Below are 22,174 nucleotides of genomic sequence, written 5' to 3'. Positions count from 1 at the left end.
CAGGGAGGAAGCATCTTAATGACAAACAGATTGGAATTAGTCTCGTTTTTAACACTCACATTTAGGTCCGGTGTTAACATCTGCGGCTTTAATGTAATCCAGTCAACCAAACCTCAGGAGCATCCGTCTCCGTGGAGACCGTTAGGTCTGTGTGCTACACAGGTGAAGTCATGTGACGCTGAGGTCGGCTTCGTACAGTAAACTCATCACCGCTGACGGGTTGGGATGGTTTCATGGACTCGTGCTGTTTTCTCACTGGACCCCTGCAGCGCTGAGCTCTCCTGTGTCCTCCGGGGTGACGCAGCAGGTAGCGCTGAAGCTCACTGGAGCAGCGACTGAACAGAGACCTGGATTGAGGTGCTGTTCTGTCCTTGTTCCACGCTACAACATTATTACCTTCCCTTGATGAAGACTTCGTGCTAATAATGTCGGCAGCAACTGGATGAAAACTTCACTGGAATATCGTTGACACTGGACCTTGGAGGATTTATTTTTTGCAATAGATGGCAGTGGAGACGGTTTTTAATATCCTGCTCTTACATTTTGTCTTTTTTGACTTTTAATTTTACATTTGCAGGACTTTTAAATTAGATTTTTTTTTGGTGGCAGCATCCTAAGGGGATAAACGGCACTAAGAGTATTCAGTGTTTCCCTCACGCTGCCGATGGCTGTGAGTCAAAGATGATGACATCATGAGTTTTATTTGTGTCTCTAAAATGCTCTCGCTTGAACACACTGCCTCCTGAGGATCTTTTTATATATAATGACATGAATTTAAACTGAATTTGTGAAAATATGACGGCTAAAATCTAGAATTGTTGTTAATGTTTTCAGTGATTCCTGGATGTGATTCCCTGTGTTCTAGGATTACCTTACTGGATGATCTGAATTCCTTGTAGCTGAATTGTAGCCCCCCCCCCCCCCCCCCCCTTAAGGAAATGACTTGTATTCGAACAGTTCCCATTAAGAATGCTGGAGAGTTTCTACAACCTGTTAAATTCACATTTTTGTGCGTTTTGAAACTCAACAAATCCTCCTCTTCTGAGGTGATAATGAAGTAATCACTGTTTCATCTCCGTACCCCCCCCCCACACATCATCACTGGGACCCTCTTTCCACCCAAGCTTCTGTCGTGATGCCGGTTTTCATTCCGTGTGTCTTGAACAAGGGAATCTCACTGTTTTACACTGACTTCTTAGCAGCGATGATTATTTAAGATGCTGCTCAGTGTAATTGTTCAAAGATGACATGTTGTGTCTTAGGGTTCAGTTCAAAGGTACATTATTGTCAGTGTCGTGGCATCAGCTGGTGGAGATATGAAGTAGATTTATATACACAGTATTTTTGAACACAGTATTGTTACCACAGTCTAAGTTTTCAGAAATGATTTGTTTTCTAATTACAGAGATGAGAAACGTATTTCTGATCAGATTTTCTTTAAAAACACTGACCTGATGCTCAAATCTTATTTTGTATGAACTTGGACTATCTGATGATGACTCAGTAAAACTCTGCTTCAGTAGGAGTCCTTGGTTTGTCATTTATTTTCAGTGACATCCTACTTAGGGATGCACAACGTCATATAGAGCAGTTGCCAGCAATGAAAAACTTGTGCCGCTATAATCTATAAAAAGAATTATATGAAATGCATCCCTTCAAAAAAAATTAACAAATATTGACCACCAACTCATTTCCTTGGCAGGTTTACTGTTAACCATCTTTTATAAGTTCATTTCAGGTGAGTCGACCTCTCAACACTCTGAACCAGGCGGTTGTAATAATTACCTCGACGACTCGTCAAACTGTCACACAGATCTCATGACTTGCACAAATATTTCACCCACAGTTGCAATGAATAAATTAATCTGGACTTGCATTCCTTAAATGTTCAGGTGAAAAGCAAATCATGGCAGGAACATTCGATACTGATCACATACTGCAGGGAATTCAACAAAAAAGATGAGGTTTGCTAAGCAACATAAACAATGACACTGCACAAGTGATGAAAACTGTTTTCTGTTATTTGCGAGAGAAAGTATTTTCTGTTTAAGACTACGCAGTCCTTCTGATGCTTTATTCATAGGCACGCAGGCGAAAAGTATATGAATTGCATCCCTTTTATTAAAAAAAAACAAAATATTGACCAATATGTCAAGCAAGATATAACAGAAAGGAAAATCACTCAAGTCTGGTGAGACGATGAATAACTGGAGGCAACCTCTGCTCTCCCAGTGTCCCATTGGACTGCTCCATTGTCTCTCCCTTCTGGTCGGTGTCATGAAACCACGCCCACAAACGTGCACCTTAACGTCCTCGCAATTTGAACGCACATGCAGGAACTAAAGGCGCAGCGTAACGGGAGTGAACCACCGGCTTTTACAGCAGCCCTACTTGCAGCACAGAGAGGAGGCATGAAGGGGAGGGTGTGCTTTCCTACGCTGGGGCTGGTGGCCTGGCTGTGCTGTCTCAGCCTGGGGCCCGTTCAGGGTGCAAAGGTGCTGGTTCTGCCTGTGGACGGGAGCCACTGGCTCAGCATGAAGATCCTGGTTGAAGAGCTCAGCCACAGAGGACATGACGTTTTGGTGCTGGTGCCTGAAACCAGCATGTTGATGAAAGGCTCCGAAGGCTACAGGACTGAGATCTACCAAGTGCCGTTCCCTAAAGCTGAACTGGATAAAAATATGAAAGTATTGATGGATGGAGTGTTCCTCAAACCGCCAGAACTCACAGACATGTTTATCACCGTGGAGCGTTTGGTTAACTATACCACTCTGCAGGTGAAAGGTTGCGAGAGTTTGCTGAACAACCAGCCCGTGATGAGTCGACTGAGGGGAGAGGGCTTTGACGTTGTGCTTACAGACCCCTTCCTTCCCTGTGGCCCGGTTCTGGCTCATATGTTTTCTATCCCAGTTGTTAATTTCTTACGTGGCTTGTATTGTCGCTTGGATTTAAAAGCAAATCAGTGCCCAACTCCTCCTTCCTACGTCCCTGTTCATCACTCTGGCAATACAAACATCATGAACTTCCCACAGAGAGTCAAAAACATGGTTGTGGCTATTGCGGAGACCTACATGTGCAGAGCGCTCTATTTCCATTTTGATGATTTGGTCAGGAGGTATTTAGGAGACATCACAACGTACCAGGAGCTTCTCAGCCGTGGTGCTTTCTGGCTGCTTAGATATGACTTTGCCTTTGAGTGGCCCAGACCAGTCATGCCAAACACGGCTTTCATCGGGGGAATCAACTGTGCAAAGAAAGCTCCTCTTCCGGCGGTGAGTATTTACAGAATGTCTGCGTTAGTAAATGTATGGATGTGCTGAAAAGATGGAGAAGGAAAAAAAATCCCACATACATTTCTAGTACTTATTTTCAGAGAAACAAAGTGAAAATAATTAACTATCTTTAAGCATTTTTTTTTTTTTTTTTTTTTACTTATCTATGTTTTAGCTGGACACAATGGTCCTGTATGCTGAATTACATTATTTGCATGGGAATTGCAGCAATACAAGTTGAAATAAAGCAATTGTCAATCCATTTCTGCTTCTTTTCCAAACCTCCAGGACCTGGAGAAGTTTGTGGACGACTCGGGAGAGGACGGCTTCGTTGTCTTCACCCTGGGCTCGATGGTGCCCAAATTCCCTGAGATGATAGCTCAACAATTCTTTGATGCCTTTCAGCAAATACCTCAAAGGGTAATAATAACGTTATCAGATTAAAACATTGTCGAGTCTAAGATGCACCAGGTTTTGCAAATAACTTGATTATTTTTGATTGACTACAATTATTTATCTACATATAAAATGTAGAATGCAAGAGTTTCCACAAGCTTGGCAATCATTTACAGTTCCTGTGTCTATCAACAAGAGGACTATTTTAACGGTTGCTGGGAGCAACCCTCATTTAATTTGTAATCCATTGTATGTCAAACATGCGGAACGGTGGCCGTCTCCGGTTTCCTCCCAAAAACATGCAAATTAGGTGGATCGGTTACACCAAATTGTCCGTAGGTGTGAATGATTGTCTGCCTGTGTGTGGCCCTGCGATGAGCTGGCGGCGTGTCCAGGGTGTGCCCCGCCTCTCACCCGCAGACTGCTGGGATGGGCTGCAGCACGACCCCGTGACCCGATTACAGATAAAGCGGTTAAGAAAATCAATGAATGAATGTCAAACACTGAGAGGTTTGTGTTTCAGGTTGTGTGGAGATACACTGGAGTCCCACCAGAGCGTCCACCCAAGAACATCAGACTTATGACATGGTTACCTCAGAACGACCTCCTGGGTACGAGGCGCTGCTTATCGTCTCACTAACTGCACCGTGCAACAGTAACTGTAATCACGGCTTTCGCGTTTCCCAGCTCATCCCAAAGCCAAAGTCTTCATCACTCATGGAGGGAACCACGGCGTCTATGAGGGCATCTGTAACGCGGTACCCATGTTGATGCTCCCTCTGTTTGGGGACCAGGGGGACAACGTTCGGCGCATGGTGGTCCGTGGCGTCGCAGAGAAACTTGATATTCACGATGTGACGGCTGAAAAACTTCTGGCGTCACTAAATAAAATCATCCACAACAAAAGGTGAGACGAAAAATCATACGCCTATACTTGGCACAAATAATTCACGATTTCTGCTCCCCAGTTACAAAGAGAAGATGGTGGAGCTGTCTCGGACGCACCTGGACCGTCCCGTGGAGCCTTTGGACCTGGCTGTTTTCTGGGTGGAGTTTGTCATGAGGCACAAAGGAGCGGCGCACCTGAGAGTCGCTGCACACGAGTTGAACTGGATTCAGTACCATTCCCTGGATGTCATCGGCTTGCTGGTCGTCATTCTCTTCACTGTCGCGTGGCTGATATTCAAATGTTGTTTGTACTGTAAACCAAAATGTTTCAGAGAGGGCACCACAAAGAAAAAGGGAGAGTAAGTGTCAGGGATATTCTTCCTTCAGCGGTGAGACAGACTCGGATGAGATTAATAAAAAACAGCTTTTCTCTGACAGCTGTGAGATTCTTTTAACTCTTCTCAGGCCAACCGCTATAAGTTGTTTCTGGGCAAATAACACCGAGTTCTGATGATTATCTTTCTAAAATAAACCAATCGGAGATATGATACTAGGTATTTAGCAGTGACATGGTATGTCATATCTTCTAAATTGTAAAGAACGATTGGGGGAAAAAAAGGCGCTAACAGCCAAGTTCGGTGCCAAATTCAATACGAATGCTAATACAGTGATTATATGATACTGCCTGATTTAATTGCACTTGAATAATTATTTGAAATATGTCGATGTTATGTTCAATTCACAATTGATTGATTCTGAACCCTCCAGGGTTCAGTGGCGAGCCGGTACCAGAGATCTGGACCGTCGACGGACCGGACGCACGGTGTGGCCCGCTGTGGGTTCTGTCCTCAGAGACCTTCAGACCACCGGATTCACTTGAATCACACAGATTCAGATAAGACGCACAAATTACATGGAACTCACTCTCCTTTCCTCGGAGGAGAAATTGAAGAACTGAACTCTCGCTCTTTCATTCAACGAAAGGACGCTGGATTTGTACTTTTACTGTTATGAGGCAATAAAGCTGTCACTGTTTGACATATAAATGTCTTTTCTCTTGTTATTCTAATGAGCAGGGGTCCCCAAACTACGGTCATTAATTCGACATTTTGTTTCCTACAAATAATAATGGAGAATAAATTAATATTCTGAAGAAGAGTATTCTTACTTTTATTTGGGACAATTCTAATGATGATTACAGACGACCAGAATGTTAATGTTCCATGGACCTTTTTCCCTGGCCTGAAATATCAACTCATTACGAAGTTCTGTCAGAACTTTGTAATGAGTTGTTATTTCAGACCAGGGAAAAAGTTGGTAGCATTGTGGAGAGGGGGCAAAATGGCCCTGGTTTCGAATCCCACTACGGGAACGGGATGGAGCAGGGGCAGCAGGGTAGGCCTAGGGCAGGCCCGGGCGGAGTGGCGCGGACCAGTGGCCCAGTTCACCCCGCCCAGGTAAAGGCCCCTGCTACCCCTGCTACCCCCACTCCTACAGTTGGATGCGAACCCAGTTCCTTCGGCCGTAAGTCGGTAACCCTACGACTACGCCACCGTATAGGTGAGGAGACCCGAGGCGTTACCAAAGTTGTACTATGCTGTGTGTTATGTGGAGCGGACGTGTGTATAATGACAGGCAGCTGTATCTGAACCACATCATGAGTGATGCATTGAATTGTTGTGTCTCTCGAGAATGACTGAATTACAAAAAGTGTATGACCAAAGAATTCTGTACATAAATGATCACGTGTGATAACCACCTAGTACAGGCTACAATAATATCATTTCAGGAGTTTGTTTCATATTTTAATTACAGTTTCAACATCCTTTAAATCTTTACACACAGTCAATAAATATGAACTTGTTATAATCAATGCCTGTAAAGTCATAACATGTTGGGCCCGACGCTCCATGTGAAAATCAATATGAACGCGTTGTGACTGTCAGCAGTCCTTCACGATGACATTTCCAAAGTAAAAGCATCACAATCAGCCGTCTGAAGGTTTTGAAGCCAAAAAAAAAGCAGAAAAAAACTTTGATCAGATTTCACTCTGAGTCGAGATGAAGTAAAAGCTGCTGTTTTGATGCGTACGACATCTTTAAATGGTACCGTAACCCGCATGAAACATGGTTGCTAAAACCATACACCGTACATCATTTAGAGGTGCAGTTGTACATCCATGCCAGAAGGAGGCGCACGCGTCCTTCCGTGTTGCACTCACTAAATTAGTAAATGCCTGTGCACGTGTATAATTTATAACGCCTCACTCTTCCACCAACTCATTTCCATGGCGGATTTATCGTTAACTATCTTTTATAATTTCTTTTCGGTTGAGTGAATTTCCCCCAGTAACCTCTCAACTCTCTGATCCAGGCGGTTGTAATAATTACCTCGATGACTCGTCACGCAGGAGCTCATGACTTGCACAAACATTTCACCCACAGTTGCAATGAATATAAATTAATCTGGATTTGCCGTCCTTAAATGTTCTATGAGATGTAGCTGCGCTCCAGGTGAGAAAAATTCGGTACTGATCAGACACTGCAGGGAATCTGACAAGCAACACAAACAATGACACTGCACAAATGGTGAAAACTGTTTTCTTTTATTTGCGAAAGAAAGTATTTTCTGTTTAAGACTACGCAGTCCTTCTGATGCTTTATTCATAGGCACGCAGGCAAACTTATCTGCAACAGCGAGCTTCAAAGTAATTACTTTCACCCTAAGAGGTGATGAAATTAAACCAAAATATCTGAATCTCTTCACAAAAAGGTCCATTTCTTACACACCAGGATAAAAAAAAGTGATGCAGGGTTGGGGGAATGTTGCATGAGCCACCACTCGGAGGCCAGAAATATTGCACTCTGGTCACATGTTGAATAATGCAGCACATTTTCACGGAGAATCAAGGTCTTTATTTTGAAAAAAGAACTCATGAAGCTGGAAGATGTGAATGTTTTGTGACGACAAAAAAAAAAAGACCGCTTGTGCTGAATAATCTGGCTTTAAATGTACATTTATATCATCTCTCCATTCCTGAAAGTGCTCAACAACCTTTTTTCAATTGCAATTAAGTGCATATGATTCTGTTCACATAATGGGGGATGAAAGAATGTTCAGGTATAACCATTATTGAGGGTGGTAAAGAAAGCCTGTCACTTTGCTTAATGGTCACACATCAGTCATAGTGTAAACTTTTGAAGTTGAACCGTTTTCTGTCTGTGAAACCCGTCATCTGCAGAAAGAGGTGAGAAAATGTGACATTTTAATGGGACAGTTAAACTTCAAATGAAATCTTAGTTTAATAATAAAGCATAACTAATAGCATCTGAAAATCTGTTTCATTATGATCTTGCTAAGTGTAACTTTAACAAATAAAATTAAAAATACATCACTCACCTGGCTTGGATCTCTTGTGAAATATCTCTTCTCTATTACCTTAAGAGATCAGATGGTGATTTAGAGGTTAAAGTCTTTACAAACAGAACATTTACATGTGTTTAAAAGGATAACATTGCACCAAGAAGGTGAATATATCAATATGAAATGTAAGCGGTAGGTCAGAAATTTGGTGCAATGCAAGAATACAGAGTCCCACGTGAATTTAGGATTTCTGTAATAAGTACCCTTACACAAATTGTGTCATAAAATAGTTACTGTGAGCTGTTTGTAAAAAGCTTATACCTTTTATCTGTATTCAGAAAGACGATGACAAATGATTCGACAGAACTTGGCATCGCTCACCTTGTCAAAAAATCTGCTAAGCTTCACTGCGTTTGATGTGCCTGCAGCGAGGTACCTCGCGTTGGTGCAGTCCTGAAAGAAAAAACGTAAATGTGATAACACATTACGATACAATTGCTCAATCGATTCTGCGCTGCCAATGCCATGGCTTTAATGCCAGATGCAACGTTCCACTCATCCGTTGCAGACATCTAATCCCAGTTCTGTGACACTGGGTTCAGTTTAAACGGTTAATACTTCACCAGATGTTCGAAAGAGAGTTAAAGTCAGAATGAACAAGCTGCTTACCAGATTGATCTCCTCTGCATTGAAGTCTTCAGACAGGAAAGATGTGCGCGTGAGAACCTCGTTGCGTTTGGTCTCTGGGATCTGGTCAAACTTTGTGCCAATCAGAAGCAAAGGAACCGGGTTCTCAGCAAACTGCTCCCGATCATAGTCACTGCAGGAACGGGAAGAACGCGGTAAAGTTTTGTGAGGTCCACCGTGTCTTTCGTTTTACTCGTGTAAAAACAGACACACATTTGCTTACCCATTTGAGACAATGACTCCAGTTGGAGAAGAATCCTTATTTAAAGCTTCTAGTGACCAGCGGTATAGATTCTGAGAGGATTTCTTATTTGTCAAATCGTGCACCAGCATAATTCCTAAACAAAAAAAAAAAGAAAAGAAAAGGGGTAATAGCAGCCCAAATGATGTTAAAAATTAAATTGAATAATCTTTTACCATTAACTGAATTGTAGAAGACAGCTCTGGTGCTTTTGACACTGCTGGCACTGCCAACAGAGCCTCCTACATCCCATAATTCAATATAGTAAGCTTTCTCCTCTGGGGTTCCTTCCTTATAATCTTGGACCTGTAGATGGAAAAAGTGATTTTGAAAAATATGAATAACATCACACTCATTTATGTCTAGTACAATGCCAGATAAATTAGGATTAACATTGTATATAAATTATGATTAACATTGTATTTCATATAGGAGGAGGCTTTCATGTTGTTTATTTGATTTAGTAAATTAAAGAGCCATTAAATCTGCTTACCCGTACGTCAACAGAGCAACCAACGGTCCATGATGGATTTCCTAAGACCTGATTCTGACAGAGCAGATGAACCAAAGACGACTTCCCCACCCCTGCAGAAGAATAGATTGGTGGGTGGGACAAGGGACAATTGCAATGGGATCAATACAAACACACAAAAAACTTGTTAAAGTAACCCTTATACACGAGGAAATACATTTTATCTCGTCAATCATATTTCCCTTGATCGGGCAACATAACGATGACGTTGTTTACTTTTACATGCTAATACACACACACTATATAAACATACGTGTAAATTGGTTTCCAGTAAAACACATTCTGCGTATGACATCAGTAAATATCCTAAACGAGCTGCCGGTTATTATTCTTTCATTTGGCAAATATGTTTAAATTAAATAACCTATGCGTGCAGGCGTTGTTTATATGTTTAGAATCACTTGCTGTTCCACTTTTAAACGGAACAGTGAAGCTGACATCATTATAACAATAATAATTCGTCAAGTATAAATATCAACAGAGGCACTGCATCAGACTTAATCTCGAAGTAATGTAAATACAGATGACAAGGATCGCTAATCGGAACTCATTTGCGAACTCATAGCTTTACAAATCAGCTGTCAGTTTTATACAACAATTGATACGTGAAAATAGTATTTCATTTACCAGAATCTCCTAAAACTAGGACTTTAACTCTGTCCAGAGAAGCCATCTTTTGGTATCGACATTTCCGGTGTGAGATACCTATTTCGTGGCATTTAAGCGCAGCCTGGGGGCGGGACTTCCGGTGAGGTAATCGAACTGCCGCTAGGAGATGGCTGAAAGATCAGCTGCGTTGAAGACTTGGTTCTTTGTTTCGCTTGGGTTGGTTGGTTGTTTCGTCAAGAATAAAAATAAATAATAAATAAATAAATATTATGGAGTGGAATATAATTTTGGCCCTGGATGGATAGACAGTACAACACACAGTACTACAGCTAGTGAACCTGTAGGTGGTGCTATAGGCTTTGGTCAGAGGCATTGAATTAAATATAAATTACTTAATAGGAGTCTGCTATAAATTCTAAGAAAAGTTTAAGTCAAGTAGTCACAATATTGCTTTTTTTGTTTTGTTTTTTTCCAGCCACCTGTAATATAATTTTTATGGCAGTCACCGCTCCGGAAGTAAACAAGACGTTTTTATTTTTTTCTTGAAACAAAACGTAATATGGCATACGGATAAAGCTCGTCTAATCTGATTGGCTACTAAAAATATTCTATCAAACAGAGAAGCAACACCATTGGTCTACTTCCAAGTCGATCAAATGTACTTCGTTTCTATTGGCTATCGTCCCCTCGAACGCAACAATACGTTTATATTTTATTTCCGGTATTTAGTAGAACTTTTGAAGCGTGCCAGCTAACTGGATAGTTTGCGTATCGAAAGAAAAAAAATGTGTTTATCGAGTTTAGTTGTATTTGTTAGGAACATGTGTAGTCGGAAATGACCAAAGGAAGCAGTGGCTTCAGTTTACGGGTGGAATAACGTTTAAAGTATCGGGTAAGAGCTATTAAATGGCTAACGCAAACGATTTTCTTATTACTCAATCTTTGCCCGGTTAATCTCAAGTAATTTCGAGAAACTGTAAATAAATAAAGTGATTTATTGGTAAATGCAAAAGTTCTAAATGACTTGGCAAAACTGTATCCAGTATCCTTGACCATATTTAAACGGCAGCCGAGTAGCAGCGTGCTAAGCTAAGTTTCTACTATCCAAAACTCCTTTAAATGTCATTTCAGCATGCTGTGATATAAATAATCACCTAGTCCGTATGGGTTCATCAAAGCATCAGGGTTTGGACCATCTTAGCAATCCCACATTGGGAGGGTTCATATTATAACCCATCCTTCGACATCTTGAGCTCACACTTTCAGTGATTAAAGTTACCTGCATATTGATTTATGTGTGAATCCTGCCTCTAAATCTCCCATTTCTCTCCTCAGCTGAAGATGATCGAGCCAGAGCTACTAACCGAGGTCCCCGCGGCGCTGAAACGGCTTGCCAAGCAGATCGTGAGGGGCTTCTATGGCGTGGAACACGCTTTGGCCCTGGATGTGTTGATCCGGAATCCGTGCGTACGTGAGGAAGACATGCTGGAATTGCTCAAGTTCGACCGTAAACAGCTGCGCGCCGTTCTCAATACCATGAAGGCAGACAAGTTTGTCAAGTGCCGCATGAGAGTGGAGACGGCGCCTGACGGCAAGACGACGCGGCACAATTTCTACTTCATCAACTACAGGTGGATGTTTCTATTTTGATATGCACTCGAGGTTTGACGTTATAGGCGCAGGAGTGCACATAATATTGTCTGTTTATTAAAGGTACCGTTTGATGTAGCCCGGTTTTGATTCCTTCATGTTAGTGTTTTACATAATATCAAGACTTACTGCTGTTTTTTTTTTCCTCTTAGGGTACTAGTCAACGTGGTCAAGTATAAATTGGATCACATGCGACGACGCATCGAGACAGATGAACGAGACTCGACCAACCGTGCCTCCTTCAGGTGCCCGTTCTGCTTCTCCACCTTCACTGATCTAGAAGCCAACCAGCTCTTTGATCTCATGACAGGTAGGCATTTGGAAAATATACTACTTTGTGTACAGTTCTCTATCAAAAAATCATGGCGACGATTCGGCAACGGCAGCGGACTTTTCTCTTTCCAAGTGAGATATTAGCAAAAAGATGAATGTTTCTGCTGGCCTGTGTGATTTATATGCTGCAGAAACTTCCTCGTGAGATGTCCCATCTTTCTAATTCCATTGTACGTGTCTTTCGTTTCACTAGAAAGCACGGCCGCCCAGCGTGAAAGCTCGCCGTAGATGCAGTAACTCTGCATTCTGACAAAGGCACGCAAAAAGAAGGCCTTGAGGTCATATAATGGTCGTCTGATGGACGAGCTGCGTGTTTCGGGTCAGCTCACTTTAACCTCACTGGGACGGGAAGTAACACTAATGCTGCTTTTCCAGCTCATTCTGACCCGCGGATGAGAGGCTGAAGCTTTCGAGCGCATAATTGTTATACTTTTAGGACATACGTTGGCTTTACTCATTACTAACTTGGTATACACAGATTGGGAACCCTACAGCTTTTTGCTGTTTGTTTTTGTTTGCTGTGTCTGCTGTGATGAGTGGCGCTCTTTTTTTTCAGGTTGGTATTAGACTTGTCAGAACGCATATTAATATTAACATAGTAAAGGCGGAGCCCAACTGCAGCTTGTGAAAATAGCACCAACATGAACGTGTCTCTTGCCTTATTGTCGTACAGAATACGACGTCGTTCCATTCCCTTAGTTATAATTGAAGTAATCACGGGACCTCGGAAACTTCTAGAGCTTCTATAACGTTTGTTCCACTGAGCATTTTGTGCATCTTATTATTTATTCCAGTTATTTATTTAGTAATAGTATAGGCTTAAATTTGTACCGAGCTTTGAATGAGAAGGTTTCCTCTTCGTCGTCTTCATACCAGAACAGTGTACAGGTGCTGGTCATGTAATTAGAATATCATGGAAAAAGTTGATTTGTTTCAGTAATGCCTTTTCAAAAAGTGAAACTTGTGTACTATATTCATTCGTTAGAAACAGACCGATATATTTCAAATGTTTCTCCCTTTTCATTTTGATGATTGTAACTGACAACTCATGAAAATCCCAAACTCAGTATCTCAGAAAGTCACTTTTTGAATGGCACGACCGAAATAAATAGACTTTTTCACGATATTCTAATTTTTTGAGCAGAACCTGTATGTGCATCTCTCCAAGCACGCACTCTCTCTCACTCGAACAGACACAAAGCAGACATAGGGTCCGTGTAATGCTGGAACGGCTCCATTCCTGAAGCTGAAGTAAGCCAGAGTAGCAGATGGCTGACCATGTCCTGGTAGGACTGGTTAGGAGACGGTTCACAGAAGCTACCGGGTTCTGGCCAACATTTCTTCTCACTTAATACATTTAATAGAATGCCTGATGATGCCTGAAGTTCATTCTAGTCTGTCGTACTAGAATGAACACAATTACTAACTGCATTCATTTCCGCAGGAGGAGTTTTTAAAAAAAGGCAGTTTACAGCCCGGGCTAAAGGGAAGGGCACGTCCTGAGATGGCGGTACTTTAACTACAAGAACCACAAGTCTGACATTGTTGACTTGTTAACCCACAGGAACGTTCCGCTGTACGTTCTGCCAGACGGAGGTAGAGGAGGATGAGTCTGTCTGTCCAGACGCCAGGACGCAGGTGGCACGCTTCAACGAGCAGATCGAACCCATCTACGCGCTGCTTCGTGAAACCGAAGATGTTAACCTTTCCCATGACCTGTTGGAGCCGGAGCCTGGCGAGATTCCCGCCCTCAAACAGAGGTCAGTTTCTGACAGAAATGTTGTCTCCAGCATTCAGACTGCGTTGAATCTCAGCGACTAAAATGGCGATATGATTTGATTTTAAAACTGACCTGAAAACCAAGAATGTCTCTGTGGAGCAAGAATGGACAAAGATATTGGATTAACCTCATATCTGTTTGTACCACAAAGGAATTCTTATCCATTAACCCTCATTAATGATCCAATGTTTTAGCTTGAATCATTATATACTCTGAATTTTTGTTACCCATCTATTTATTTTTTTTGCCAGCTGTCGAGGGTCTTATTTGAATGTTTTTATTTTCTTTCCTCTAGCCGTGAACGTAACGCAGCGGCGAGTGGAAACGCGAGCGGCCCACACCGCGAGGCCTGGTCTAACACGGGCTCGTCCTACGCCAACATGTACACCCAGAACGTGGTGATCAGCATGGAGGAGCAGGAAGAACAGCAGAAACAGCGCGCTGACGGCAAGGCGTCCAAGGAGAGGCCCGTGTGGCTGACGCACAGCACGGTGAAGGGCGCTTACAGTGAGCCGGACATCCTCAAGAACCGTAAGGCCAAACGCCCTGCCCATCATGAGCTGACCAACGTTGCCATCATAATTCGTTTAGACTCAATACGTCCATGTTTCTCACAAATAATTGAAATATCCTTCATATATTTAAAGTCTTCTCAAAGAAGTTTGAGTTCAATGCTGAATCCAAACCGGCGCAGTTGTTTTTCTACTTCCAAGCAAATTCTCGTTTTTCTTTTCTTTTTTACAAAATCCTTGACTTGGAAGACATTCAACATTTAAATTCCTGCTAACTCTTTGATGATAATTGCACTGAAAGCAATTAGAAATGTTATTGATTTTTAACGCGTCGCTGAATGCGCTGTAATTTTCAGTAAACGGCGAGACGATAGTCATAGCAAGAAACATTGTGTTATAACACATGGTGTTACACAAAGTTGTGTATGTACGGGACTGAATTGACATAAAGACGAGCGGCAGGCAGAGGTATCGCTAGAGACCGAGATAACATGGAGCAACTTGCAGATATGTATATGTACACGATCGGGCCGAGCCACGCTCCCATTCAACGATGATTGTTTAATTTAAATAATAGTTTGTTTGTTTCATCAGATGGTAACAGCGTTTCTGGAGCCCAGGATGGAGCTGCTGGTCTTGGTCCGTCGGATGAAAACGAGGAAGTGATGCGCGCCCTGCTCATCCATGAGAAGAGGGCTGCAGCAGGCGGAGGTGGAGGTGGAGGTGGAGGTGGAATGGGCGCCGCCTCCGCCACCAGGGGGCTCGCCGCCACCGCCGCCAATGCCAGCGACTCCGACAGCGACACCAGCGAATCAGACGACGACTCTCCCGCAAATCCTCTGATTGCCGCCGCGGCTGCTCAACATCGGCGGACCAACGAGGAGGTGGACGAAGAGGACGACGACTTCGAAGAAGTCGGGGACGAGCCGATGGTCACGGTGGGGGGCCGGCCCTGCTCGTACCGAGAGGTCAGCCAGAAGCCAGAGCTGGTGGAGCAGATGTCTGCGCAGGAGAAGGAGGCCTACATTGAAATGGGACAAAACCTGTTCCAAGACATGTACTACTGATCAATCGAGATAAGACGAGTGTTTACTGTCCACCTGACGCCCCGGGTTAAGAACTATTGACAGTGTTGACTGAGCGACCTCACCTGCAGTATTCTCTCCTGAGTATTTTTTATCAGCCATTTGAATTTGCCAAGTTTCCTATTGGTTTCATTTTCACATCACGTGTGTGTTATTTTTGTTCTTATGGGACAAACATGCTTCAGTTTTAACGAGTGTGCGAGTGTATGTTCTCTGCTCCCGCTCTGTTTTCTTTGACTCGTGCTTGTAACCTGCACTGACCTGGTATTGGGGCTGTGAGCTCTTGGCTTTGAACGTAAGCGGCGTGTGACGCTGGAGAAGTGAAGATGCTGCTGCTTTTACTCTGCTGCCTCCACCATCCCCGGAAGTCAAGATGGGATTTAAGGTTCACCTTAAACTTGAGGAATGTGGTTTACAGAACAGCATTGGTTATTATTAACAACTTGTAATAAAAGAAAACCAATTCTTGTGGATAATATGAGTATTTATGATGAATGCACGCACAAACATTTGCTAATTAATATTTACTCCTTTGTATATATTTATATCAGGTTTTGCTATTTGTGTATCATAAAAATACTCGCTGGTGAGAGGGACGCCTGTCGAGTGACAAGCTAATGTAACACACTAAATTACAGTAGCTTGTTGCAGTTGACTAACAGTACAGTAGCATAAGCACAAATATTAAGGTTAGTTTTCTGACCATTAGTTTTTGTTGCAGCATCAGGTTTTTAGTTGTTTTGTTTTTTAACAGGAGAAAATGTTCATTTTCAGGTGTTGCAGCTGAAAACTCGTTGGAGGATGAATTTGAGCCCAGAATTATAGAAATACATGATCATCCTACGTTATTTATGCCAATTATACATTTACACAATTCATTGGAACGACTAGCTGTAATCAACTAACGTGTGTCCAAGTTATTAATGAAACTCAGAATCATCGCTGGCTCACAAAGAGATTTAAAATGTACCAGTATATTTAAAACAAACATCCCCTATTGAAATCTGAATTTGACTTGTTGCATCATTTGCCTTCAGCTTGTCAGAAGTACATATTCCCTTTGCTGTCAGCATCTGTACCTTACTGTGTACTTTCTTGAACACATGTACCTTTGGGTACGCAAGTAATACCTTCAAGATAATGTATACTTCAGGTCTGATTTGCAAGCTGCTTATCTGGGCTCCACAGGAGAAGGTCATTAGTGATGTGTCTGCACTCTGAGTGCTTTTTTACTTCCCTGGTGTTTTATTGAATGCTTACACTTCAGTTTTTATACATCAAGTGATGATTGTGCACCTGGAAGCCACTCCAGCGCTCGACCACAGACGGGCAGCTCCCATCGTGCCTGATGTTTGTGTTGAGCCAGAGACCGGTATGATCAGAAATGCATTAGGGATGACCGTCGTGCACATTTCGTCATGCGAACAGACAAAAGGGCATGCTGTGTATTCCTCTTGAGTTTTAATGGACAAATCATAAATCCACTTCCTCTCTCTTCACAGCTGAAATGTTAGTGGCCAGTAAACAAGCAAATACACATATTTATGGTTTACAGAAGTCTGCTGGTCTCTCCGCTCTGATAGCCCCACCAGAAACAGGAGGGTGAGCTCAGCTGCTACTGTCTCCGTAATCCAGCTGTGTCTGAGAGTGACGCGCGGAACAACAGCTGACTGGCTGTGTTTATTTACTTTCAAATAAACCCTTGTGATTTAATAGATTTTCTATGAACAGCACTGTATATCAGATCAGAATGTATGTTGCATATCATGCATCTGCAACTGGCTCAGGGAAACCACAAGGGCATGTGGGTAAAGGACTTAAGGCTAAAGCAGTGACATCGACCTGACATTTACAGGAAACAGGCCTTTAATAAAAATGTTAACGGAGCTCCCTGTCGTCAACCAGGTGATCTTCACAAATCTTTATTTTCTATTTATTTATTTATTTATTTATTTATTTATTTATTTATTTATTTATTTATTTATTTCGTCCACGTAAACAACCAAAAATGAAAAAACAATGCCAAATACATGTGCACACATATACATAAACATAAATACAAATATATACTATACACACATATGTAAAGACATATTCACACACACACACGCAGCACATGTAATATTAATTAACAATAACTCAAACAATAAATAATAACCATAATGCCCTAACTATGCAATTTACGTGAACGAAAGGGAGTAGGAAGAAGTAAATACTTATTTAACCCTACCCCTTCTAAACTTAAACATATACACTAAACTTAAATATACATTATTTACTAATAAAGATAGCAATTCACCCCATGTTTGGACTCACGAGCGATATTGTTAGGTACTGTCCCTGTATGTTTGCAAAATCATTTCTTTGTGCCTTCTTTTAAATAAAGTCAAACTCAACATATTTTTCATTTCATTACTCAGTCTATTCCACAGTCTTACTCCACAGACAGTAATACAAAAACCCTTCTTTGTTGTGCGTATTCTACGGACCTTTAGATTTGACATATTTCTAAAATTGTATCCCTGGTTTCTCTCATGGAACATGTTTTGTATATTGTGTGGTAATAAATAGTGTTTTGCCTTATATAAAACTTGAATTGTTTTGTGCTGTACTAAATCAAAAAATTTCAGACTTCGAGATAGCCAGAATAAATCATTAGTGTGTGCTTTATAATCAACATTATGAACGATACGTATAGCTCTTTTCTGCAAAATAAAAATTGGTTGGAGTGCAGTTTTGTATGTGTTTCCCCATATCTCCAAACAATAATGTAGATATGGCATGATTAGAGAGTTGTAAAGAATAAATAACGCTTCATGATCCAATACATGCCGAGCTTTAACAAGGACAAAAATACTGCGAGAGATTTTTGATTTAACATACTTAATGTGAGGTTTCCAGCAAATTTTGTTGTCGATTATTACTCCCAAAAATTTTGTTTCCTTTACTGTTTCAATGTTGACACCATCAATTTGTACCTGATTCTGTATATTATAATCTCCAAAAAACATAATTTTAGTTTTGCTCAAATTTATTGATAATTTATTTTTGTCGCACCATATTTTTATTTTACTTAATTCCGAAGTGATAACACTCAAAAGTTGCTGCAAATTCTCACCCGTACAAAAAATATTTGTGTCATCCGCAAACAAAATACATTTAACCAGTCTGGATACGTTGCATATGTCATTAATGTAAAGGAGAAATAGGCGCTTGTATGTAAATGTAATCTAGGGTTACATTTACATCCTTTATATTCCTAAATTTTAATGTGATGCTATCAGGGATAAAATATTAAGCAGTTTCCTCAACACTGTGAAATATAACATGAAATAATAATAATAAAAAAAGTCATATACCAGGTATATGTTGACCCATCACCTACTTTCAACCTGTTTATTGCCTGGGAGCGATGAGGGAAGACAGCATTTTTGATGAAAAAGTGCTCATTCGATGCACAGCTTCTATTAGCATATGTGGCCTCGAGGTTAGATTCATGTAGTGTCCATGAAATGGCTATTCCTTAATCTGAATGTCAGCCCTGCAGACATGTCATCATATCAAGTCTGCATTAATCCTAGGTTATTATAATGTAAAAGGTTGTTAGGTTAAAAGGTTGATATATATATGAGTCCCCATCCGATACTGCCTGTGAATTAATTCACACATCCGCTGGCAGTACAGCAACATATGCACTGAATAGATTGCGTGCTTCATTTTATTATTTTTTTATTTAATGTTTGGTAGAAATGGACTTTTGTTTTATGCATTAGTGCTCATGGATTATCTATCTATCCATCTAGCTGCAGTATCTCTCGCAGTTCTATGAAAAATGACTTTAATGTTACAGGACCTTTACTTTTTTATTGCTACATCATTCAATCATATAGCTGTATGGAACGTTAAGAGTTAAGACCCAGCACCTCTCTACTCAGCATTTGTTCCTGCATTCATAGTGTGGTCCTACCCCCCCCCCCCCCCCCCAATAATAACAATAATAAAGCATAAAATAAAACAAATCATACTATTTAATATTGTAATTTATTATCATGGTTTGATGCCTCCTTTATAAAAAACAAGGGGGGGGGGGGACCCTTGATTTAAACCATACCATCATCTGCCCCTCCAGGTGTTGCTCTTCCGTGACCTCCTTCACATTGTCTTAAAGTCAGATTTATCTCTGATCTGCAGCGTTTCTGCTCCATCAGTTGCTCTTTGACAACTTAAGCAGCTCTCCAACCTTTCAGTTGCCGCTCTCATCCCTGCAGCGGCTGCATCTTGTGTATAACTGACAATCATTGATTTTGGTCCTTCACCATAACCTCGTCGAATCTCGTTCAGTTTCTCTCGCTCTCCACTCCGCCTGATATTTCATTAAAAACATTTCTCGTGAAAGTGGAATCCAGCTGGATGTCGAGTCTGCTCCCCATCTGCTGTGTAGCGGTGGCTGATGTGTAGTTAAAGAATTGCTCCAGAGGGCCCAAGTTGAATTAAAAACAGGGGGGGGTTCATTCGATAGGAACACCTGTGGGTCGGCGCTCAAGTTTTATTTGACGATAATTTATATTTCTCTTTAGTAGATGGTGTACAGCATTTTTATTAAGGTATACTCTATCACATGTGACAAATACGAACAAATACGCACAGGGACTTTGACAAATTGATTTTTTACTTCAATGGCAGAAATATCAGGGTTGGCTGAGCACCATACTAAAACAGAGCAACTGGAACGTGAACTGAAAAACGGCAGATATAAAAAAATAAACTTATTTGGTGCATCAGAAAAATACATCATTCCTACATGTGACTATAGAACATCCTGTTCATCTTGTTGAAAGATGACACTAGTGGTCGGTACACCAGACCCAGTGTAACGGCTACCAAAAGAGATTTGTTTTTAAATCCACTGGCGGTATTGGCCAGATAAAAAGGTCAAACATTGCAGTGGATCTTGGAACTCGGTGATGACGCCTCTGGGGGTAACCCTACAAGCCCACACGCTCCTTTTAAGTCAGAGGATGGACACCTGTAGGGCACAGCCTCAAAAGGTCAGGATAAAAACAGGACCTGGCCTCATTAAAACATTCCCCGCCCATCAGAAGAGCGCAATTAAAAACCTTACCTCACGCAGTGCCATTGATCTGCTGAGGCAAGGCTGAGCGTGGGGAGATGGGCTGGGCTACCAAAGGTGAACAGATCTCTGCAGGGAATCCACCAAGCTGCAATGAATCAGGGGGCCTTCAAGATCAGGCATGGTGAGGGGGGCTGTTAGATTGTTGTTCTTGACATTTAAACATTCATACTACACTTTGCTTGTTTTTTTTTGTTTGGTTCCTGCATTAATGTTTATCGGTCATGACAGAAACGGACGTGTCTCAGAAAACAGGCACCCAACAAAAATATGGATGTGACTGGATTTATTTATCCTTTTAACGAGTGTCAGTGGCGTCTCACAAAGGCAGGTTGCCGTGACTGCTGCTTGATTTCATTAGGATTGATTGCTCCAAGGTGTCTATATCACTCTTCATCCTGGGAATCTCAGAGATTAACAACGCAGCGATCGACGCTGTTTGTCGTCCTACGCGTAATTATCTTTCGTCAACGACTTTAGAACCTAAACGCTCTGGAGAGGATACGATGACTCAATCCATCCAAGGACTCCTCTTTTATGGGGTGTTGGGAGGTACGGTTGGACAAGTGTTGCAATGTTGAGTTGCATGATACCTATGATGTAGGTATTCATACAGCACAAACATTAACTGCTGCCTTATTTATGGAAATTAAAATGTATAACTTGGAAACTATTGATGTACTTCAGTATTGCCAGAGGAACAAAACAAATAAACAAAAATAAACTGCATAACTTTATAACTACAATTCATTAGAATTATTCCTCTGTTCCTGCAGGCCGTTCTCTTCTGACCCCCCCCTGCAGCAGCAACCACAGCCAACATCTGCTTTTATTTAGAAGCTTTGACCTTTTGTGGGCGCAACCCACATCCATTTTACATAGAATGACCACGTTATTTATTCATGAGCGTCGCCACACCATCGTCGTCAGGCGTGGACAGAAACAAACTGGGCCTCTTTATATGTGATATTGTCATCAATCATGTCCGTCCTCTGCAGCTGTGTTACAGCAACACTTTCATGTTTTTATTTCCCTACAGAGGATAAGGTGTAAATGAACGCAACCTTCCTCATAGCAGATTTGCTATTTGATTTTCCACCTCTGCTCTTTTGATAAAACTTCAGCGTTTTAACTCAAATTTCTGTTCAACAGTCAATATTGCGTGCAAATCGATTTCATTTTTGCGCTTTTATTATCACGGGTGGTAACGATCATTCTGTATATACATATACAAATCTTACGGTCACGTAAGAGAAGGCAAAACACGCTTGAGAAATATGGCATGGACTTTGAGGGAAACACGAGTTGGAAAAGGAACATTCAATCATAATCTGGTGCCGGCGCGTCATCAGGGCAGGGTCTAAATTCAAAACAATTCAAGTGGCAGATGAATGTCAGGTGTGTCTCCAGGTTCAGTCAGCACTCCTGTGGCCACGCCCACACTGCAAGACATGGAAAAACAAGGTCAGAGAAGAAACACACCACATCTCTGAATGACAAAACTCAACAACAGAGAATGTAACAATTGGAAGACGGTGGAGGATAAAGTATCTCATTTGTCTTTCACTTTAATACTGTATTTCTTTTTCATTGTCTGGCTTCACACTTCCTCCAGAATCCCATGATTCTGCGGTGTTGATGCCACCCTCTAATTATTCTAGCTGTTGTCCAACAGAGGAACTGGTTTCTACGCCG

At 41.5% G+C, this 22,174-nt stretch overlaps 3 protein-coding genes across 3 annotated transcripts; 2 read left to right on the top strand and 1 right to left on the bottom strand.

The window, feature by feature from the left end:
* The first annotated feature begins 2,411 nt into the window (after positions 1–2,411).
* On the top strand, positions 2,412–4,919 carry LOC137902602 (UDP-glucuronosyltransferase-like). Its single transcript, XM_068746692.1, has 5 exons — positions 2,412–3,272; positions 3,561–3,692; positions 4,192–4,279; positions 4,356–4,575; positions 4,637–4,919. Exons 1-5 carry the CDS (start codon positions 2,412–2,414, stop codon positions 4,917–4,919), a joined length of 1,584 nt encoding a protein of 527 aa, XP_068602793.1.
* Positions 4,920–7,149: 2,230 nt separating this feature from the next.
* Positions 7,150–10,063, bottom strand: rabl3 (RAB, member of RAS oncogene family-like 3). The gene is made up of 8 exons (XM_068746375.1): positions 10,007–10,063; positions 9,341–9,432; positions 9,024–9,153; positions 8,830–8,944; positions 8,589–8,739; positions 8,301–8,372; positions 7,956–7,994; positions 7,150–7,791 (listed from the first exon to the last, which is right to left on the bottom strand). Exons 1-8 carry the CDS (start codon positions 10,050–10,052, stop codon positions 7,735–7,737), a joined length of 702 nt encoding a protein of 233 aa, XP_068602476.1. The 5' UTR covers positions 10,053–10,063; the 3' UTR covers positions 7,150–7,734.
* A 692-nt stretch (positions 10,064–10,755) lies between these two features.
* gtf2e1 (general transcription factor IIE, polypeptide 1, alpha) lies at positions 10,756–15,824 on the top strand. Its single transcript, XM_068746635.1, has 6 exons — positions 10,756–10,880; positions 11,324–11,619; positions 11,791–11,948; positions 13,536–13,731; positions 14,047–14,282; positions 14,858–15,824. The coding sequence occupies exons 2-6, from the start codon at positions 11,330–11,332 to the stop codon at positions 15,328–15,330; spliced, it is 1,353 nt and encodes a 450-aa protein (XP_068602736.1). The 5' UTR covers positions 10,756–10,880; positions 11,324–11,329; the 3' UTR covers positions 15,331–15,824.
* The last annotated feature ends 6,350 nt before the right edge of the window (positions 15,825–22,174 follow it).

Source organism: Brachionichthys hirsutus, chromosome 12, assembly GCF_040956055.1.
Source record: "Brachionichthys hirsutus isolate HB-005 chromosome 12, CSIRO-AGI_Bhir_v1, whole genome shotgun sequence".
In the NCBI taxonomy this organism is placed as follows: domain Eukaryota; kingdom Metazoa; phylum Chordata; class Actinopteri; order Lophiiformes; family Brachionichthyidae; genus Brachionichthys; species Brachionichthys hirsutus.
The sequence above is the reverse complement of the archived record's forward strand: the minus strand, read 5'-3'. Positions and strand labels throughout refer to the sequence as shown.

Coding starts and splice junctions, on each gene's coding strand:
- LOC137902602 (XM_068746692.1), top strand. CDS start 2,412: ATGAAGGGGAGGGTGTGCTTTCCTACGCTGGGGCTGGTGGCCTGGCTG. Junction 3,693..4,191: donor TTCAGCAAATACCTCAAAGG/GTAATAATAACG, acceptor TTTGTGTTTCAG/GTTGTGTGGAGATACACTGG. Junction 4,576..4,636: donor AAAATCATCCACAACAAAAG/GTGAGACGAAAA, acceptor TCTGCTCCCCAG/TTACAAAGAGAAGATGGTGG.
- rabl3 (XM_068746375.1), bottom strand. CDS start 10,052: ATGGCTTCTCTGGACAGAGTTAAAGTCCTAGTTTTAGGAGATTCTG. Junction 9,433..10,006: donor CCTAGTTTTAGGAGATTCTG/GTAAATGAAATA, acceptor ATTCTTCTGCAG/GGGTGGGGAAGTCGTCTTTG. Junction 7,792..7,955: donor TCACAAGAGATCCAAGCCAG/GTGAGTGATGTA, acceptor CTCTTTCTGCAG/ATGACGGGTTTCACAGACAG.
- gtf2e1 (XM_068746635.1), top strand. CDS start 11,330: ATGATCGAGCCAGAGCTACTAACCGAGGTCCCCGCGGCGCTGAAACGG. Junction 11,949..13,535: donor GCTCTTTGATCTCATGACAG/GTAGGCATTTGG, acceptor GTTAACCCACAG/GAACGTTCCGCTGTACGTTC. Junction 13,732..14,046: donor ATTCCCGCCCTCAAACAGAG/GTCAGTTTCTGA, acceptor TCTTTCCTCTAG/CCGTGAACGTAACGCAGCGG.